We start from the raw sequence: 20,932 nt of genomic DNA on the forward strand, positions 1-20,932 counted from the left end.
ATGAACCAACAAAACCGAATAAAGAAGAGGCTAGGAGAAATTATGTCTATTTATCGTCCATTTATATGCAAGCTATTTGTTTATATTTTTACTTTTAGAACATAGATAAAAGCATTTTATATTTCCCCATTGTGTGATAGATGAGTCATGGAAAAAGGAAAGAAAAAAGTAAAAAAAAAGTATTATGTCAAAATTGCGCAATATAATATAATATAAAATTGCGGAATTTACAATTAGAGCTTTTTAGCAAAAAATCCTTCTAAATATCAAATTTCATTAAGATCTGGTCACCCTTTCTTAAGTTACAAATACCTCATTTTCCCAAATTACCCCCCCCCCCCAACTCCACCAAAAAGAGCAGGTCCGGTCCAGTTATGTCAGTCACGTATCTTAGACAGGTTTTTATTCTTCCCATCCAGTTTCATCCTGATCTCTCCGCTTTAAGTATTTTCTAAGATTTCCGGTCGCCCCCCAACTGTTCCCTCCCCCAATGACGCTGGATCCGGTTGAGATTTAAAATATGAGATCTGAGTTCTCCTAAATATGAAGTTTAATGAAGATCCGATCACCCGTTCGTAAGTTAAAAATACTCCATTTTTTCTTATTTTTCAGAAATTCGCCCCCCCCGCCAACTACCCAAAAGAGAGCGGATCCGTTCCGTTTATGTCAATCATCTATCTAGGACTTGTGTTTATTTTTCCCACCATGTTTCATCCCGATCCCTCCGCTCTAAGTGTTTTCCAAGTTTTAGGTTTCCCTCTCCCAACTCCCCGCCCCCGTCACCAGATCTGGTCGGGATTTAAAATAAGAGCTCTAAGACACGATATCCTTCTGAATATCAAATTTCATTAAGATCCGATCACCTGTTCATAAGTTAAAAATACTTCATTTTTTTCTAATTTTTCAGAAATAACCCCCCCCCCCCCAACTACCCCCCAGATGGTCAAATCGGGAAAACAACTATTTCTAATTTAATCTGGTCCGGTCCCTGATACGCTGGCCAAATTTCATCGTCCTAGCCCCCCAATGTCACCAGATCCGGTTGCGTTTAAAATAAGAGCTCTGAGCCACGATATCCTTCTAAATATCAAATTTCATTGAGATCCGATCACCCGTTCGTAAGTTAACAATACCTCATTTTTTTAATTTTTCAGAAATACGCCCCCCCCCAACAACCCCAAAGAGAGCGGATCCGTTCCGTTTATGTCAATCATCTATCTAAGACTTGTGTTTATTTTTCCCACCATGTTTCATCCCGATCCCTCCACTCTAAGTGTTTTCCAAGTTTTAGGTTTCCCCCCTCCAAATCCCCCCAATGTCATCTGATCCGGTCGGGATTTAAAACAAGAGCTTTGAAACACAATATCATTCCAAACATCAAATTTCATTAAGATCCAATCACCCGCTCATAAGTTAAAAATACTTCATTTTTTTCTATTTTTCAGAATTAACCGGCCCCCCACTCCCCCCCAGATGGTCAAATCGGGAAAACGACTATTTCTAATTTAATCTGGTCCGGTCCCTGATACGCTGGCAAAATTTCATCGTCCTAGCTTACCTGTAAGTGCCTAAAGTAGCAAAACCGGGACTTAAGGTTTCCCCCCTCCAACTCCCCCCAATGTCATCAGATCCGGTCAGGATTTAAAATAAAAGCTCTGAGACACAATATCATTCCAAACATAAAATTTAATTAAGATCCAATCACCCACTCATAAGTTCAAAATAATTCATTTTTTCTATTTTTTTGCGAATTAACCGGCCCCCACTCCCCCCCAGATGGTCAAATCGGGAAAACGACTATTTCTATTTTAATCTGGTCCGGTCCCTGATACGCTTGCCAAATTTCATCGTCCTAGCTTACCTGAAAGTGCCTAAAGTAGCAAAACCGGGACCGACAGACAGACAGACCGACAGAATTGGCGATTGCTATATGTCATTTGGTTAATACCAAGTGCCATAACAAGTAAATTCGATAAGGACTATTGACAATGCCCTAATGCCAATTTCTATCAAAACGAACCTGAGCTGAATTGGAGTTTGGCAACAAAATATTTTGTATACAAAGCATGAGCTATATTTTGATTAATCCTATATAGTTTCTAATAAGGTTCGAGTAGTATTTTGGGTTAGATTTTTAAAGTAACATACTAGAGCGTTTTCTTAAATAAGTTCGGAGACCAAGCAGGCAAAGCAAGACAATGCAAGGCAACAGGACAACAACAAAAAAATAGAATTCCAAGTACTGACCTTTATTTATTATAGCTTTCTTAGGCAAAATTGGTTGAGTGGAAACAATTTTCAAATCCGCTTAGTTGCTAAGAAAAAAAATAAATAAAAATCAGAAGCGCGAAGTCTTTTCCTGAAAAACCTCATTGAAATCATGGCTCAAACAAGATTTTTTTTTGCAAAATTATTATTTTCTTTTTTGCTGTGGATAGCTTCGTTTTTTTTCCGTGTCCTTATTCTCCCGTATTGTCAAATAGAGACGGTTCAGAAACTTACATATCTGTACGATATTTTTACATATTATTTCTCCTTATTTGAGTTCCAGCAATTTCAATTTAAGAAACTCGCTTATCGACAGCATGAGAAAATATAAGAAAACGTGGTAGTTTGCAGCCAGTTGAAAAGCAGAATAAATTTCAAAAGCAAAGGCAATTTTCACATTCAGCTGTGTCTTCAATAAAGTTTTTCAGGCAAAGCTGGTGTACTTTTTTAATTTTTCAGGGCAACTACAATGAAAAGGCCTTAACTAATTATGGTGTTTGAAATCGAAAAAGGAAAAATTATGAACTTGTATATAGCTAATAGATTGGTATTATGTGAATTTTTTTTAGGTAATTGGGGGACCACTGTTAGTAGATGGGTTGAAAATTGAAATTTGGATTGAATCAAGTTTTGAACGAGGGTATATTTGGTTCACGTCTACTGGACTGCCCTTCTGAAGAGCCTTTTGTCAGGCACTTGACAAGATCAGAAGAGTATTATATTGTAATGTATACTGTAAATACTTAGTTCAGTAAAAAAAAAAAAAAAAAAAAAAAAAAAAAAAAAAAAAAAAAAAAAAAAAAAAAAAAAACCTCATTTAACTCCCCAAAACAACTAGTAGCATTGCCTCTTCAATGAATACGCAATATATTTTCAATTGAAATTATTCTTTACCCGATGGTCAATATATTCGAAAGAATGAATCATTTTAGTCATTTTATGATTATTTTTACTTCGCCATTAGTAAGCGTATAGATACAGTAAACCTTGGCATTGGGGTTTTTGGACAAGCAAGATCCCCTTTCCTACTTTTATCAGGTTCACTCTATATACAAAAAAGTCCTAGCTACATTTTTTAAGTTTAGCATTAATCCGCAAATATAAAATGGTGGGCCCAAAATAGGTCTGTCGAAACTGTTTTTGAAACATAACCACAATATCACTTTTCCTTCATGGCATCCCCCTTCTTAAAAGGGGATGCTTAAAGTTGAAAGTATACAATAGTTGTTCGTGTATAGTAAGTGCTCTTCATAAATTGTTTTGATAAACATAGTTATGTATTTATTTTAATTTTCTCTATCTTGTACTCCGTCCCTATGAACTATCTCTCAGAACAACAAGCAGTTTGCAAGAATATAAAGAAACAATATTTTATTGATTAAATTTATATTAAAATATAAAATAAAAAATGTTGTTGTATGTTGTCAGGAAGAGGTTCTTTGTCAGGAGCAGAGGCCACATAATTGCACAGCTTCAATGAGCAGTAAATTCGTTAGGTGAAGGATGAGCAAAAAATTGAAGCAAAATTGATTAAAATTTTTTTGAGGGTTCTATTTTTTTTAGTAAAATATAAAAAGGGGAGCAAAAAAAAAAAATATACGCGAATTTTACTGAGATTATATTTAACTTGAGGTTTAGAACCCTGGTTTTTTTTATTTAAACTTTAAAATTATAAGAAACCAGTTCTGCTGCACTGTCTTTTTATGTAAAAATAAGCGTCTATACACAAAAAGACGAATGCAACAGAGAACAGGCTTATACAGAAATTTACGTTCCGAAATTTACTGCCCAGCTACTTCATTATCTAGAAAAGAAAAGAAAGGTCAATCATTTGCAGACAATAGACAGTATGTTTTTCCGAACTAAAAAATTTATAAAAAGATAAATTTTGAAGACTGGCTAAATACATTACAAGAGCGAAAACCTCAAGATGGTTGTGATGTCTGGTCAAGACCTTTTTTCTTCACATGTAATTATGCTTGCTATTAACAAATCCTTTTAGACTTTCCTCGAACATTTTGTGACATAGGAAAAGCACAGATACAAATGTGTTCCTTAAAACTGAGTTAGTCAATACAAGATAAATACTAAATGTGAAAATGAGCACTACCTAAGGAGGGGCAGGGGTAGTATGGATTAGTTTTTGGCGGAAAAGAAATTTTCTGGGCAAAAACTTTCATGGGTAGATAAGGTGTGATTTAAAAAATTTACATTTTCTAAGAGCCCCACGGAGATAAAACCATCGAAAAAGTGATGAAGAACTAATATATTATACAATATATATATATATATATATATATATATATATATATATATATATATATATATATATATATATATATATATATATACATATGTAGCTAAGCGTATTTTACTTATTATTAATTCTGGTACCCCTTTTATTGAAATCCTTTGAAATCAAATTTAGTGAGGTCTTCGGGGATGGTGAGAAGGGTGGTGAACTGTATGAGTCAGGAAGGTGTACTACGTGTAACAAGGTCGTAAGAAAGACGCATTTGCACTATCAAGAACGGCTCAGGAGCGACTAAGGCCCAGCGGCCTCGGGGCAACTGTTTTGAGACTAGAATTACTAACTGATTGCGGATGCAACTGTTGTGTGACCATGGCCTTGAGGAAGTGAGGCCCAACCCACGAGGCAATCCAGATGTTACTGGTTTCCAATCAGTCTAAAACCGGTTCCGAATGAGACCCCAGTCATGGTCACAGTTGCGTTGCAGTGCTGTCCCAGAAATTTTCGGGAGCTACCGCGTTGATATTGTCCAATTATTTTGGCTCTTAACATGTCAGACCAGGAATTAAACATGAAAGTAGACTAGAAGTAGACTAATATCATGATTGTCAAAATGGCTAGTATACAATAACTGAGCAGCTAGGGGTTTTAAGTTTAAACTTTAAGGAGAAGGTTGAGAAGAAAATCGAACTGAATCATAAGAATATATGTGCATCCAGGTAGTCAAAAGAGCACATCTCCAATATCTTAGTAATTTCTAAGTGTATTAAGTTGAAACCTTCAATCATTGGTGAGGAGGGTGTCGAACAAAATCAAAGTATACTATATACACCGTAGTCGAAAAGGCGCGTCTGCAAAATATCAAGAGCGGCTAAGAGTATTTAGTAGACGCTTTCAGAGGATGCTGGGGGAGGATTCTAAACTAAATCGAAAGACACTATGTGCATCCATTTCGTCAAAATGATGAACCTATAATATAACAAGAATTGCTTAAAGTATAAAGCTGAAACCTTCGGTGCATGTTGAGATAGATCCCGAACAAATTGTCAAAAGACAGTATCCGCAACATGTCACGAACAGCTTTTGGTATCAAGTTTAACTTTCAAGGAATGATCAGAGAGCAAATTGAATTCAACGATAAGATACTACCTGTATTCAGGTTGAAAAAAGGGCATATCAAAACATCTCAGCAACTTCTTAGGGTATTAAGGCGACTTTCAGATAATTGTACAGATGGTACTGATCAAAATCAAAACGCACTATGTGCATCAAGGTTGCCAAAAAGACATATTGACAGTATCTCAGGAAGTTCCATAGACCACAGTAGAAACTTTCAGAGAATAAACAAACATTGTACAACAAAGTCAAAAGCAACTGTGAACATAAAGGTAAAAAAGGGCGCATTTATAATATTTCAGGAACACCTAATAGTATTAAGTAAAAATTTCGAGTGAATATCGAGAGGTATATTGAACTAATTCAGGAGACATTAAGTGCATTATGAATGTCAATATGGCATATATGCAATAACTCGGGAACATTTAAGAGTATTAAGTGGGAACTTTCACCGAAAGTTGAGAGAAATGTTAAACTAAATAAAAAACTCTGTCTTGAGGGAATGCCGATGGGGATATTGAACTAAATCGGTGAACTGTATGCATCCAGGGTGTCAAAATGGTTCATCTGCAATACAGCAGGAACGGCTAAGATATTTGAAACTTTCTGTAAATATTGAAGATGATGTTGAGCTAAATCAAATGACACTATCTCCATCCAGGATATCAGAATGAGACGTCTTCAATAATTCATATACGGTTAATGGTATAGATTAACGCCTTAAGCGACCTAGCTGAAACTGTGAGGGAATATTGGACGGAAAGGACAAGTAGATACTAAATTTTGATTTGTTGACCGAAGGAAGTTCATCAGCGACAAAGAATGTTTGAAAAAAAAAATGGTTGTATTGATTCTTAGTTTGAAAGTGTGTGTTATTAGTGTGTTATATTCTTAGTGTGATCTCTTTTTTTGATCTCATTAAAATTTCAGGCCGTGAAGACACCTCAATAAAAGTTTCAGAACCAAGGGAATCGCAACTGGAAACAAATCTTGTCACGGATTCTTCATCTCCTTTTTTTTACAACAAATTGGAACTATATTAGCTAATATGCTAGCTCAAAATGCATAAATACAAACAAACAAGCTATTAAATCAAAATATAACACACACAAAAAATTCCTACAACGAAGTGTTTGATCCTTATTCGTCAATATCAAAGGTTGTAACAGTAGATACGACGGAACAGCTTCACCCCCCAAAAATTCCCAAAATTGTTCACATTTTTTAAAATACTAGTACCCGTACCCAACCATTTGTAGTTCTATAAAATAGCTATTTTTAGAATTCCTAGCAAAATTTTGTCCAGAATATGAAGAGCAACCCAAAATCTTTTTGCTTTTATTCATCAATAAAAAAAATATCAACAAAACTTACAGAAATTAAATTTTTTAACTTAACAAACAGAAGATGTTTCAACAAAAGAAGTTTTTTAAAATAAGTACAGAACTAATTTAAACCAAAGGGGAGCAGAAGTAGTGAAAAGAAAAGTCATGCTTAAAACGTAAATAAATCATTATAAATAAACTAATGAAACCCTCTGACAGACCGTATTTCAAACAGTAGGTGGTGCAAATATCGTAGGTAAATACCGCTTTGTAGGGCTGTAATGAGAGAAAGGTAGATATAACTAGGGCACAATCTGCGGATAAAGGATGACAGATTACCAAAAATTGTCCTTTTCAGCCAACTGTCTAGGGCTAAACAGAAAGCAGGTTGTCCGCAGTTGAGGTGGGAGGATGTTATAAGTAAGATTTAAAGGGAATAGAAACTTCCTGGGAGGGTGTAAAGAGGGAGGCTCTGAATAAATTGGGATAGAGGAGCGTGCGTAGCTGTGTTGGACTACAGTGGCTTGGTGCTGCGGTGAGTTCTTCATAGTACTAGTAGTAAAGAGAGTGGAGGGGTTTCCCCCCCCAACTCCCCCCAATGTCATCAGATCCGGTCGGGATTTAAAATAAGAGCTCTGAGACACAATATCATTCCAACATCAAATTTCATTAAGATCCAATCACCCACTTATAAGTTAAAAATACTTCATTTTTTCTATTTTTTGCGAATTAACCGGCCCCCACTCCCCCCAGATGGTCAAATCGGAAAAACGACTATTTCTAATTTAATCTGGTCCGGTCCCTGATACGCTTGCCAAATTTCATCGTCCTATCTTACCTGAAAGTGCCTAAAGTAGCAAAACCGGGACCGACAGACAGACAGACCGACAGAATTGGCGATTGCTATATGTCACTTGATTAATACCAAGTGCAATAACAAGTAAATTCGATAAGGACTATTGACAATGCCCTAATGCCTTTAAATCCTTTAATCAAAGCTTTAAATCCAGCCTTGTCCGAGATAGTACGAACATGGTATTTTAATATGTTCGATGCATATAGTCTTCGCAGTTCAAAATCTGCATGTACCCCCCTCGATATTCCGTTTAAATTTTCAATCTGATATCCCAAGCTGCTCCGGAGATATTGCAGATATGTCATTGTGATAATCAGGAATTACATACTGTCTTTGGATTTGCCTCACTTTACTATGCAAACGTTATGCACAGTTCCATAGAAACCTAGTAAAAAAAAAAGGTTTGGTGGATCAAAAACCAGACCATTTAGCCCCTCCCACGATATTGAACCCCTTACACTCTCCTTTCCCCAACAGATCAAGAGTTTCCACGTCATCTCCTTGAAAATATTGGATAAGATATGCCGTTAATGAGGGATTTATGGCATTTTATTTCAATGACCTGAATATACATGGTGTTTTTCGATTTAACTCTACACATCCTTTTATCCCCCGATACCATATACTAGGCCAAAATTCATAAGAGTCTTCAAAACTGAGATGTCGTACTGATAACAAAGAAAAAATACTAAGTTTTAGTTAAGTCGACACATCGAGGTATCCACGAGCGCTGGTGTCAATAGCTGATATTGCTAGTACCGTCAATAACTGGTACGACCGAAGCGAGGGTTGATAGCTTTAACAACGGAAGGTCCAGTTCCAACAGTCTAAATCCTCGTTGTAATTCATACTTGCTAGTCAATTTTTACTTTGTTGTTGTTAGGCTAACTATATTATCTTAAATCTAACTAATTAATTTATATATTTCCACTCTTAAGAAAAGGTTATAGTTACGATAAGACACAGACAAAAAAAGTTCACCTTGACTGACACTAAGAATTATCTGTAGAAGTTGGTGAAAATCAACAATATAACCCACGCATAAATTCCAAAGTGTACTTTCTAAATATGTTTTTCCGTTTTTAAGCAGCTAGCACGGTCAGGGAAAAACTAGTTCAACAGTTTTATAAGTGAAAAAAGTACAAAAGCAATAAAGTATCATAAAAAAAATCCATGCCAATCCGTTTGGAGTACTCAATTATTAGATTAAACACAGTTTAACTTTTTTGTTCTTATGCTGCATTACACAATTGATAGGAACCTAAATCTAACATTCTACGCGTAAAGCAGCCCCTGCAAAACTTAATTTATAATACTTACAATCAAAGTTTGAATTGGAAAGGGTTTTCCGATACATTTTTGACCACAGTAACGGCCTAGATATTCACCAAACTTAGGGTGTTTATTATGATTTTAATTTTTCCGTTCGTGTTGTTTCATAACATGGTCCGACAATCCTAGCTTTGGGTTTGGTGCTCATAATTTTTTGTATTTACATTAAATTTTGGACTTATAGATTAATTGTGACAAGAACAAATAGATAGAGTCTCAGGTAGAAAACTGGTCCTTTTATTAGGAGATTTTAACGGCCAAGTCGGTACAAATAGGGATAGATTGTATCCTAGCCTAGGTAAATCCGGTATACAAAAATAAAACAGCAATGGCTACTGACTGCTGCAATTTTGCAGGTATAAAACTCTAGTTATAACTAATACATTAATTTGTCATAAAAATTGCCCATAAGTTAACATGGTATTCACTTGATGGCAGGACAGCTATCTTTATTAACTGTGTTCTTGTAAACCGAAGTTTTGCAGAAGATTTGCAGACACTAGAACATATAGGAGTGCTGTTATTGATGTCTAAAGTAAAGATCACCATAAGAGTAACCATAAGATCACCATAAGTAAAGAGTAGGTAGAAACCACAAATACCCAGATAATAACTTCTAATTAGAATCATATCTCCCCTAAGGAATTCATACCACGGTATATTCGGTAGGAGGAGTTAAACTTCAGAATTCATATATATAGGAATATAGGATATTCACCCTCAATAGGGATACCGAGGAAACCTTCCTGACTCCCTATTATCACACCCCCACCTGATTTTGGTTCTTCTGTTTATCCCACTCTTGCCTTTTTGCACTTGCTGTTATCAGATCGCTCTTATAGCTTTGTTTTTCCGAAGATTTGTCTTTCCGTTTTATTTTGCAAATTTTATCATATTTTTTTCGGTATATTAGAATATTTCTACTCGACCGATATATTTACATTTCTTCAAGTTTTCACTGGCTGAAACTTTTCCTCGTTTTATTTATTTTACATTCTTTGGTACACCACGCTTATCCATTCTGGCCTTAAAAGTTATTTTTTGTCCGCAAAGGTATAGAAAATTGGCTGATCAATCCTTTGTCTAAAAAAAATACTGCAGGAAACGAAGCAAATTGCTTCAAAATTTCCAACTCTAATTCTAAGGTTTATTTAGGTATCAATTTTATTTTTAATATAGACATCGTTTTATTTGCTCAGTAAAGAAATTGAAACAAACCAAAAAATAGTAACATAGAAACGTTATGTGAAACAATACTAAACTGAAATATATATATATATATATATATATATATATATATATATATATATATATATATATATATATATATATATATATACATATATCGGCTCAAAAATTGTTCCGTCTTCAAGAAAACACAAATAACACTGGTCATTAGGAGGTTTAAGGAGGCAGCAGTCCCAATCTTATATGTACGAATTTTTATTTTCTTGGCATCAGATGAAGTTTGACTTGATTGTTTATTTTATTTTCTGTCCGTTTTAGTTTTCCTTTTTTATTCATTTAGTATTTATCAATAGACTACATACAGGTCGAGCTGCTGTATTTCTCATTATATGCCTCTTGTATTAATTTTGTCCAATTTACTTTAACTTGATTTTTAATTTTAATTTCTGTCCTTTTTAGGTTTCATTTATTTATTCTTTTAGTATTCATAAGGCTTAAATTTAGTAGACGACATGTAGATCCGATGGTTGTATTTCTCACCACCAAGAATATTGACAATATTGAGCCTAGCTTTATTTTATTTTATAAAAATTCATTTAATTCACCAGAGTTCGTTCAAATTTAAATTGAAAGACTAAAAGAAATAACACAGAAAATGACTGATGACTGATGAACTTACCATGGCAAAAGCCGATGAAGATACTCAAAGAGTCTATGCCAAAAAACTTGCTGCTGATAGAGAAAGTCAGAAAAGAAAGCGTGCCGAGGAACTACCAGAGCAACGCGAAAGCAGACTTGCTGCTAAAAGAGAAAGTGAAAAAAGAAGGCGTGCCGAGGAATCAAAAGAACAGCAGGGAAACAGGCTTGAGGCTGATAGAGAAAGAAAGAACAGAAAGCGTGCCGAGGAATCAAAAGAACAGCAAGGAAACAGGCTTGAGGCTGATAGAGAAAGAAAGAACAGAAAGCGTGCCGAGGAACTACCAGAGCAACGCGGAAGCAGGCTTGCTGCTGATAGAGAAAGTAAGAAAAGAAATCGTGCCGAGGAATCAGAGCAACCTGAAAGTTATCGCCTGGCATTCAGGTACAACCCAGTCGATGATTATAGCTTGAGTAGATGTGTTCAAATCGGGACAATGTCTAAAATTTGTACCTATTGCAAGGCCTGGAAATTCAATGGTGAAACAATGGGAATGTGTTGCGCCTCAGGAAAAGTTAAACTTCCTCTATTGGCTGCACCACCAGAGCCATTGAAGACTTTCCTTACTGGAACTACGTCAGAATCTAAGCGTTTTTCGTCAAAAATCAGAAAATACAACTCATGATTCCAAATGACGTCGTTTGGAGCCCAAATCGAAAATCCAGATCAATTTATGTCTACTTTCAAAGTAAAAGGGCAAATTTATCATAGAGCAGGGTCCCTTCTACTATTCTCAGGCGAGAATCATAAATTTTTACAATTGCACTTCATCAGTGATAGAAATTCTGAATTGAATGCACGTTGCAAAATTTCTCCCAACGTTGAAAAGACAATCGTTTCCCAATTGCAACATCTTTTCCACGAAAATAATATTTTAGTGCGTCTGTTCAAAACAGCCATCGATTTGATGCCTACTGATACGCATAAAATTGTTGTTTCCGCTGACAAAACGCCTCCTGGCCAACATGTGCGAAGATACAATGCTCCAACTATCGACGAAGTGGCAATCGTTATGGTCGGTGATCAATTTTTACCTCGAGATATTATTCTTCATAAGCGAAACGCTCAGTTGTTAAGAATTGCTGAAACTCATCGATGCTACGATGCCCTACAATATCCTATCATTTTTTGGGATGGAGCCGACGGCTATCACTTTAATATTAAATTGATGAATCCAGCCACTAACAAAGAAATGAATAAGAAATGCAGTGCAATGCATTATTATTCCTATAGACTAATGATTCGGCAGGATGAAGAAAATTATATTTTAAAATGCCGTGAATTGTTTCACCAATTCGTCGTTGATATGTATGCTAAAATTGAATCAGAACGTTTGCTATATATCCGCCTGAATCAGACCAAGCTCCGCTCTGAACAATACATTCATTTGCGAGATGCAGTTATAAATGACAGTAATACCACAAACGTTGGAAGATTAACAATTTTACCTTCGTCATATGCTGGCAGTCCCCGTCATATGCATGAATATGCTCAAGATGCTATTGCGTATGTTCGTCTCTATGGTCGTCCAGATTTATTTATTACATTTACATGTAATCAATCTTGGGACGAGATACTGCAGCTTTTACTTCAAGGACAATCGGCGGTTCATAGGCATGACATTACGGCCCGTGTCTTCCGGCAAAAGTTGAAATCACTGATAAACTACATTGTAAAACATGAAGTGTTTGGGTCAGTGCGATGCTGGATGTACTCAGTGGAATGGCAAAAACGAGGTTTGCCACACGCACATATAATAATCTGGCTACATAAAAAAATTACTTCGAACGAAATTGATGATGTGATTTCCGCTGAAATACCTGATAAAAATGTCGATAAGGGGTTACATGATATTATTGTAAAAAATATGATACATGGACCTTGCGGTGCACTGAACGAAAATTCACCATGCATGGCCAAAGGAAGGTGCACAAAGCAATATCCTCGACTTTTAGTATCAAACACAATTACTGGCAATGATGGTTACCCACAATATAGAAGAAGATCTACTGAAGATGGCGGTAAAACAGCAATAATAAAGAAGCGTAACGGTACCACCATCGAAGTAGATAACCAGTGGGTTGTTCAATATTCCCCATTATTATCAAAAACATTTAATGCACACATAAACGTTGAATACTGTAACTCCGTAAAGGCAATCAAATACATATGTAAATACGTCAACAAAGGCAGTGACATGGCAGTTTTTGGCTTGCAGCCCGAAATCAAAGATTTCGATGAAATCGTAGAATATCAGGCTGGAAGATACATAAGCAGTAATGAAGCTGTTTGGCGAATTCTTTCATTTCCGATACATGAACGTAGTCCAGCTGTTGTTGACTTAGCGGTACATTTACAGAATGGTCAACGTGTTTATTTCACGGAAACAAACGTGCAACAAAGAGTCCTGAATCCGCCGGATACGACATTAACAGCTTTTTTTTCGCTTTCCAAAAATGATTCTTTTGCAAAAAAACTGCTGTATACTGAAGTGCCTTCGTATTACACGTGGAATACTAAAAATAAAGTATTTGAACGTCGAAAACAGGGTAAGTCAGTCGACGGCCAACCTACCATCTTCAAAGATACCACGATAGGAAGACTCTACACCGTTCACCCCAATCAACATGAATGCTTCTTTCTACGCCTGCTTTTGGTGAATGTACCCGGTCCGACATCCTTTGAGTATTTGAGGACTGTAAATGGTACTATACATGACACTTGCCGTAGTGCATGCCAAGCTCTGAATTTATTGGAGAATGACCAACACTGGGATAACTGCATCAATGACGCGTGCGAAACGTCAACCCCAAGTCAAATTCGTGCATTGTTTGGCATCATTTTAACAACTTGCTCTCCATCAGCTCCTACAGAGTTATGGGAAAAATATAAGTCAAAAATGTCCGAAGATATACTCCATCGAAAACAGTTAGAGACGTCAGATATGACTTTTGATTTTACATCAGAAATTTATAACTACACTTTAGTTGTTATAGAAGATTTGTGCGTAAGTATGGCAAACAAACCTCTTCAGGATTTGGGAATGCCTTCACCTAACCGTATCGCTGCTGTTTCGACATGTGTAGAATTGGATCGTGAACAAAGTTACAGTACGAGTGATCTATTGTCGTATGTACAAAATAACATTTCCAAGTTAACGTCAGAACAAAAAGACATTTATGATACGATAATGCATTGTGTCGATAACAACGTTGGAGAAATTTTCCTTTTGGATGCACCAGGAGGTACTGGTAAAACGTTTGTGATAAAACTGATACTGGCATCAATTTGATCAAAAAATGATATAGCGTTGGCAATTGCGTCGTCACTAATATCCGCAACATTGCTGCCTGGTGGAAGAACTGCTCATTCCGCTTTGAAATTGCCTCTGAACTTGCATTCTACAGAAACTCCCACGTGCAATATTTCCAAATCATCTGGGATGGGTAAAGTATTGCAGCAATGCAAACTTATTATTTGGGATGAGTGCACAATGGCACACAAAAAATCGCTCGAGGCTCTGGATCTATGCTTGAAAGATTTGCGAGGGAAGTCGAAACCCTTTGGCAGCACCTTAATATTGCTTGCGGGAGATTTCAGGCAAACATTACCTATAATACCTAGATCAACTCCTGCAGACGAAATGAATGCTTGCCTGAAAAATTCTAATTTATGGGCACACATAAAAACATTAAAATTAACTACAAATATGCGTGTCCGATTGCAAAACGATGACTCTGGTCAAACATTTTCAGATCAATCGCTGGCAATGGGAAACGGAAAGCTCCCAGTAGACTCAATTTCAGGACGTATACAACTACCTGCTGATTTCTGTAATTTAGTGACGTCCAAAAATGAATTGATTTAAAAGTATTTCCGAATATTCAAAAAAATTATAAAAATAATAAATGGCTAAGTGAAAGAGCGATTCTCGCACCCAAAAATATAGACGTCCACGAAATCAACAATATTGTTTTGACCAAGATTCGAGACCAGGCAGTCCTTTACAAGTCAGTCGACACAGTTTTGGAACCAAATGAAGCGGTTAATTGTCCATCTGAATTTTTAAATTCCATAGATCTTTCAGGGTTTCCACCACACGTGCTACAACTAAAAATAGGCGTACCAATAATACTTTTAAGAAATATCAACCCACCAAAGCTTTGCAATGGCACGCGACTTGCCGTAAAAAAAACAATGGAAAACCTAATAGAGGCCACAATCTTGACAGGGCCTTATGAGGGTGAGGCTGTTCTTATTCCTCGCATTCCCATGATTCCAACGGATCTGCTTTTTCAATTTAAAAGATTGCAATTCCCAATTCGATTAGCATTTGCAACCACCATCAACAAAGCTCAAGGGCAATCACTAGAAAAATGCGGTATAGATCTTAATACAGATTGCTTTACCAATGTACAATTGTATGTTGCATCTTTGAGGGTCGGTAAACCTGACAATCTATTTATACGCACAGACAATGGGACAGCGAAGACTGTTGTATATTCACAAGTTTTACGTAGTTAATTTGTATTGTATCTATCTATCTATCTATCTATATAAAAACGAGTTGTGTGTATGCATGTTTGTTTGTTTGTAAAAAGAGCGTTTGCATATGACGTCATTATTAGTACATACGGCTTTGTATATGGACAGACAATGGGAAAGCCAAGAATGTTGTGTATTCGCAATTTTTACGTAGTTTGAAACACATATATAAATCTATCTATATTCACAGGTGGGACAGGGGGACACAACTACAATGGCGCGTAACTAATATGGCGCGTAACGACTTACCCGCGCGGGGGGCTTGGGGGGGGCGCGAAGCACCCCACCAACTAGGTGTTGGGGTGGCGTGAAGCGCCACCCCAACAGCTAGTATATATAAATATATATATGGTCCCGGCGGCTTTGCCGCCGGGCCCCAGCATGGCACGCAGCAGGCTTCTATATATGGATTCTCATTGTCCCTTGTGTTCTAACTACAGACAGTGCTGAGTCCCGGCGACTTTGCCACCGGTCAACCGAGGGCCCCAGCATGGCACGCGGCAGGCTTCTATATATGGATTCTCATTGTCCCTTGTGTTCTAACCACAGACAGTGCTGAGCCCCGGTGGCTTTGCCACCGGTCAACCGAGGGCCCCAGCATGGCACGCAGCGGGCTTCTATATATGGATTCTCATTGTCCCTTGTGTTCTAACCGCAGACAGTGCTGAGTCCCGGCGGCTTTGGCAACGGTCAACCGAGGGCCCCAGCATGGCACGCGGCAGGCTTCTATATATGGATTCTCATGGTCCCTTGTGTTCTGGGTCCTGGCAACGCTATATCATTTTTGGATCGAATTGATGACGTAAATTGGTTTAGTTTTATGTTTTAAGGTTTTCGAATTGCTTTTATCCATTGTCAAAATATATAGAAATATTTGTGTAATCACCAGTTTTTTTACATTTTAAGCAATTTAATAATAATTTCTTTTTGACAGAAATTGACACTTTGACAAATTTTCTTTGAGCAGCAAACATTCTAAACTTCAACAATTTCTTCTAAACTTAAGACTTTTGGTTTTCTGTTTTAAGGTTTTCGAATTGCTTTAATCCATTGTTAAAATATATTGAAATATTTGTGCAATCACCAGTTTTTTACATTTTGAGCAATTTAATAAAATTTAAAGCGCCTCAATTTTTTGAGCTCGTGTAACGGTAAAGATAGTGTAACGGACACTACATTTATTGATATATATATATATATATATATATATATATATATATATTACAGATTTATACAGCATAAAGGTCGGAGTTCTTAAATGACTTACGAACTAGAAAAATACAAAAAACAATCCACATTTCTTTGCAGTGACTTGACAAACTTTTGCAAGCTCAAATTAATATGGAGAGGTAATAATGGCACTTCTCGATAAAGAGTTAAACTGTCCTGAGGAGGCCAGTCAACCATTGTCCAGTTCGAATCACTAGCTCTTCTAATGAAACAAACAAAGTAAGCAAGGATATTTTGCATAGTCTCCATTCTAACCCCACAATACGGCTAGTGTTTTGAAACACCCTCCACCTCCATTGATGTTTTTAATATTTGAATTTCTTAATCATTGTAGATTAATTTCTGTGTTAACTAGTATCCGATGGGAAAAGATTCAAATTTACTTCCATTATGCAACAAGACAGCTTTTAAGCCATCTTACGCGAATCAGCAAATCTGCAACATCCTGTTAAACCGAATTCTATGGCAAAGCACTTCAGGAGTGACAATCATTACAATAAACCTGATCGTCCTAATACCCAATTAGTAGCAGGTTGCGCATTCAGACTTCTGCTGTCTTTTGAAAGCATCTCACCAGGTCATTGAGCTCACTCTAAAAGAATGAAAGAGGATTTCGGAACCTTGGGGCAGTAGACAAATGGTGGACAAGCTTCAAAGAGAAGTAACAGTCGGTTGTGCGATATTTCTTTTCACGCGATATCATAGGAACTCGAAAATGTTACAAGTTCTTCTTACACTTAAACCAAAGGCGAAGATCTTGTCTACCTGTCCTCTCCTTTTTTTTGACAGCAATAAATTATTTCATTAACAGAAAAATATGGGCTTGATTCATCTATGAGAGGTAATGTACTTCCATCTTCCAAACCTCAACTAACTACATAAACTGGGAGGTTGAAGTGGAACTGCTACTTCTGAAAAACAAGGTTGAACAATTCTACTTGAAATAAAATTCTTAGCCAGATATCTTTTGGCATTAAACCCTGCACATTGAAGAAATATACCAATCATCTCCTTGTTCTTTTCACGTAGCTGAAGACATGATTTTAATACAACTAGACTCAAATAACCTCCTGTATCCCTCCTAATTGCCATTTATATTATATTAGTGATGTAAGGGTTCGCCGCCTCGTCAACACCTCGCTCTTTATCTTAATTTTCTTATAACTTTCAAAAGAGTATTTTACTCTAATTAAACGGCCTTTGTGATTCAGGGGTCATTCTCAAAGAATTGGAATAAAATTCGAATTTTAGCGCAATAGCAAGGTATTGACGAAAACTTAAAATAAATTTATCGTTTCAAGCTATCTGTCCCAAGATGTGTCATAGGTAATACTGTAACGTTGCCTGTAGAATTCCCCCTTGACAAAAAGGATTGAAATTGAGGTGAATATTTACAATTAGGACTCGTTACGAAACCCAGTAAATTCTTGTAAACAACAAATTCTGGCTATTTTCCCAAAACCCTTCACAAATACAATATGATTTATTTTTATCCTTTTGAATCACTGAAAGATGAAAATATTACAATATTCTGGAAAATTCAAGTCATTTAAATACGCAAATTAGAGTTTTAGTAAATATTGATATAATTATTTAACCTTGAAAATTTGGAATTCAAGTTAAAAGCCGTGCACCACATTGGGCCCCAATTCAGAGATATTATTCACCAGCCTTGTCAATGATCTTGTACTAGTTGCTAGGTCTGCAAACCAGTTAACAGTTGCCCTTCAAACCCGGTACGACAGAACAGCAAATCCTTTGGCACCTCCAAGATCAATTTTACTAATTAGCCGTAATGGTGTACGAAAAACTCCACCTTCCTCATTAATCAATTGTATCTATATAAAATGCTTACCTTTTTCGAGGCCCCAGCCGTCTTCTTCGCAGGTGCTTTCTTTTTCTTTAGCTTTGACTTCTTGGCTGCAAAAATGATAAGTCCTCAGGGTCTTTTTAATTTAGAGAATTCCATGAAAAGGCAAGATTAAAGCAAAATATATAGCGACATGCAAGTTCACAATCGGACCTTTGAAAGTTGCAGACAAAAGAAGCAACTTTCAGCACAGTTATATTTATTAATCAACAGTAAATTTATTGTTAAAGTGTTTGTTAAAAACATTTTAAAAGAAAACATTTCTAACATCGATCTTATACGGCTATATACCCAGTAGTGAAAGAGGTATAAAAACCGAACAAGAAAAAATATGAACCAACAAAAGCGAATAAAGAAGAGGCTAGGAGAAATGATGTCAATTTATCTTCCATTTATATACAAGCTATTTGTTTATATTTTTACTTTTAGAAAATAGATAAAGCTTTTTATTTGTCCCCACCGTGTGATAGATGAGTCATGGAAAAAGGACAGTAAAAAGTAAAAAAAATATCACGTCAAAATTGCGCAATATAATACTTGTAAAAAAGAAGCTAAGTTTGTCCCAATTTTATACTTAGTAATTGAAGGAGCATAGCCAAATCCACTCACACTTTAAACCTAGCCAAACAATTCATGGTTTGATCTACTATTTTTGTTCGTCTATCTTCACATAGCAGGGATAGGGTGACCGATATCCACTCAAAATGGTGCCGAAGTGAATTAGATTACTAATTAAGAAAGCAGTCTCTCCACAATATATATGTTAACAGTATATACGCAACAACGATTATTTGCAGAAAATGAACACTAGATGTATATATTGCATTCATACTTAATTCAATTAAACTTAATACAATGGACCCCAAACAAGACATTTTCAGGAGGTCTTCACCTATCTTTTCTTCCTATCGGGAAACCATTATCTGGCAAGTAAAAGATTTTTACTGAAACTACAATTTAATTATATATCCCAGAGGTGAGGAGTTGGGATTAGAGACACGGGAAAGGAAACAATTACAGACTGCGTTACTGACGGCAAAGTTAAAAGGCACCAAGTTTCAACACTTGCAACTCAATTTTTTGCTGATCTCTTTTGACATATTTTACCCATAAAAAATAAATAAATCAAATAACCTTTAGACTTGTACTTAATTTTTATTTTTTGAAAAAGATATAGCAAACTCTAATTCAAGTCTGTTTCTCTTCTTTTTTATGACTCTGCGGGGAACACGGCACTTTCTTCAGCACAAATAATTTTGAATTTCTGCTACAACAAAAGTCTACAAAAACCTAGTCCCTTTCTTTTGCCATTGCCTTAGCCACAAACAGGTAATTACTAACGAAAAGGGCAAAGCACACTATTTTTGTAAGACTTAAATTGTGGAAGAATTTTTTTCAGCATCAATTTCAGATAAATTTGAGGTTCTAGCAAAAAAAAAAAAAAAAAAAAAAAAAAAAAAAAAAAAAAAAAAAAAAAAAAAAAAAAAAACTAGTTTCTATAAGAAAAAAGAGAAAGAAAATAGGTTATCCTTCACAGGCATAGGGTCTAAAAACGCTTTAGTAAAACGTTAAATGACTCTTAACGCTAAATTTCTCCAATTTCCTTCCTTGGGGTAGCATTTTTTCAAGCTTTGAATTTTTTTTTTTAGAAACTAAGATCAGACATTACTACACTAAAAGCCAAATGCTAGATTGTTTTGATATTTTTTTTTTTGGGACATTAGCGCCACTTTTCACTCTTACCTAAAGACAAATCTTTATCTATGCTCTTTGGATAAAACACCGAACAAAAAGGTAAGTTAGGCAAGAAAACAAAGACATTATACTTTTCGGTTTAGGCCTCGTAGCAAAGACTGATGGCACGTCAATAGATCGGCAAGTAAACGTTTCAAGGTGAAACACCTGTCTTAACGTATTGCACAGCATGCAAAAAAAAAACGAAAAAAACAAAAACATCTAGATTCTAAATTATAAGTATCTTTGCAATGAAATAGAAACTTTAGTTCATCAACGGATAGAGCAAAATGGGGAACTATACTGACGAACTATCTTTCTTCTTTTAGTTCAGTCAACAGTTTCTGATTGGGCCACCTATAGCGAAATTCTCTAAGACTCGAGGTCCTTTTTTATGACATTATCCCATCTTCACGAGGATTTCCTTGTCTGGTCATGCAATATGCAGTCAACTCCGTAAAAAATACGTAATGTTTCTCCGCAGCATAAGTTGAATCCATCCACAGGGTTATTAAACGAA

At 36.0% G+C, this 20,932-nt stretch overlaps 2 protein-coding genes across 6 annotated transcripts in view; both read right to left on the reverse strand.

The window, feature by feature from the left end:
• Positions 1 to 20,932, reverse strand: part of LOC136036075 (high mobility group protein DSP1-like) — a 161,909-nt gene that overhangs the window by 33,376 nt on the left and 107,601 nt on the right. The window lies entirely within an intron of this gene.
• Positions 1 to 20,932, reverse strand: part of LOC136036076 (uncharacterized) — a 53,388-nt gene that overhangs the window by 8,668 nt on the left and 23,788 nt on the right. The window contains exons 4-5 of one of the 3 annotated variants that reach the window (XM_065718044.1): positions 18,664 to 18,728; positions 2,248 to 2,315 (exon numbers count right to left, since the gene is read on the reverse strand). In XM_065718044.1, the coding sequence (XP_065574116.1) occupies positions 2,268 to 2,315; positions 18,664 to 18,728 (113 nt within the window). In that variant the 3' untranslated portion in view covers positions 2,248 to 2,267. Of the gene's footprint in view, positions 1 to 2,247; positions 2,316 to 3,622; positions 4,073 to 18,663; positions 18,729 to 20,932 lie in introns of those variants that run through there. The other 2 variants (XM_065718045.1, XM_065718046.1) reach the window with 2 other exon arrangements.

The sequence above is a fragment of the Artemia franciscana genome, chromosome 15 (genome assembly GCF_032884065.1).
Source record: "Artemia franciscana chromosome 15, ASM3288406v1, whole genome shotgun sequence".
Lineage (NCBI taxonomy): Eukaryota > Metazoa > Arthropoda > Branchiopoda > Anostraca > Artemiidae > Artemia > Artemia franciscana.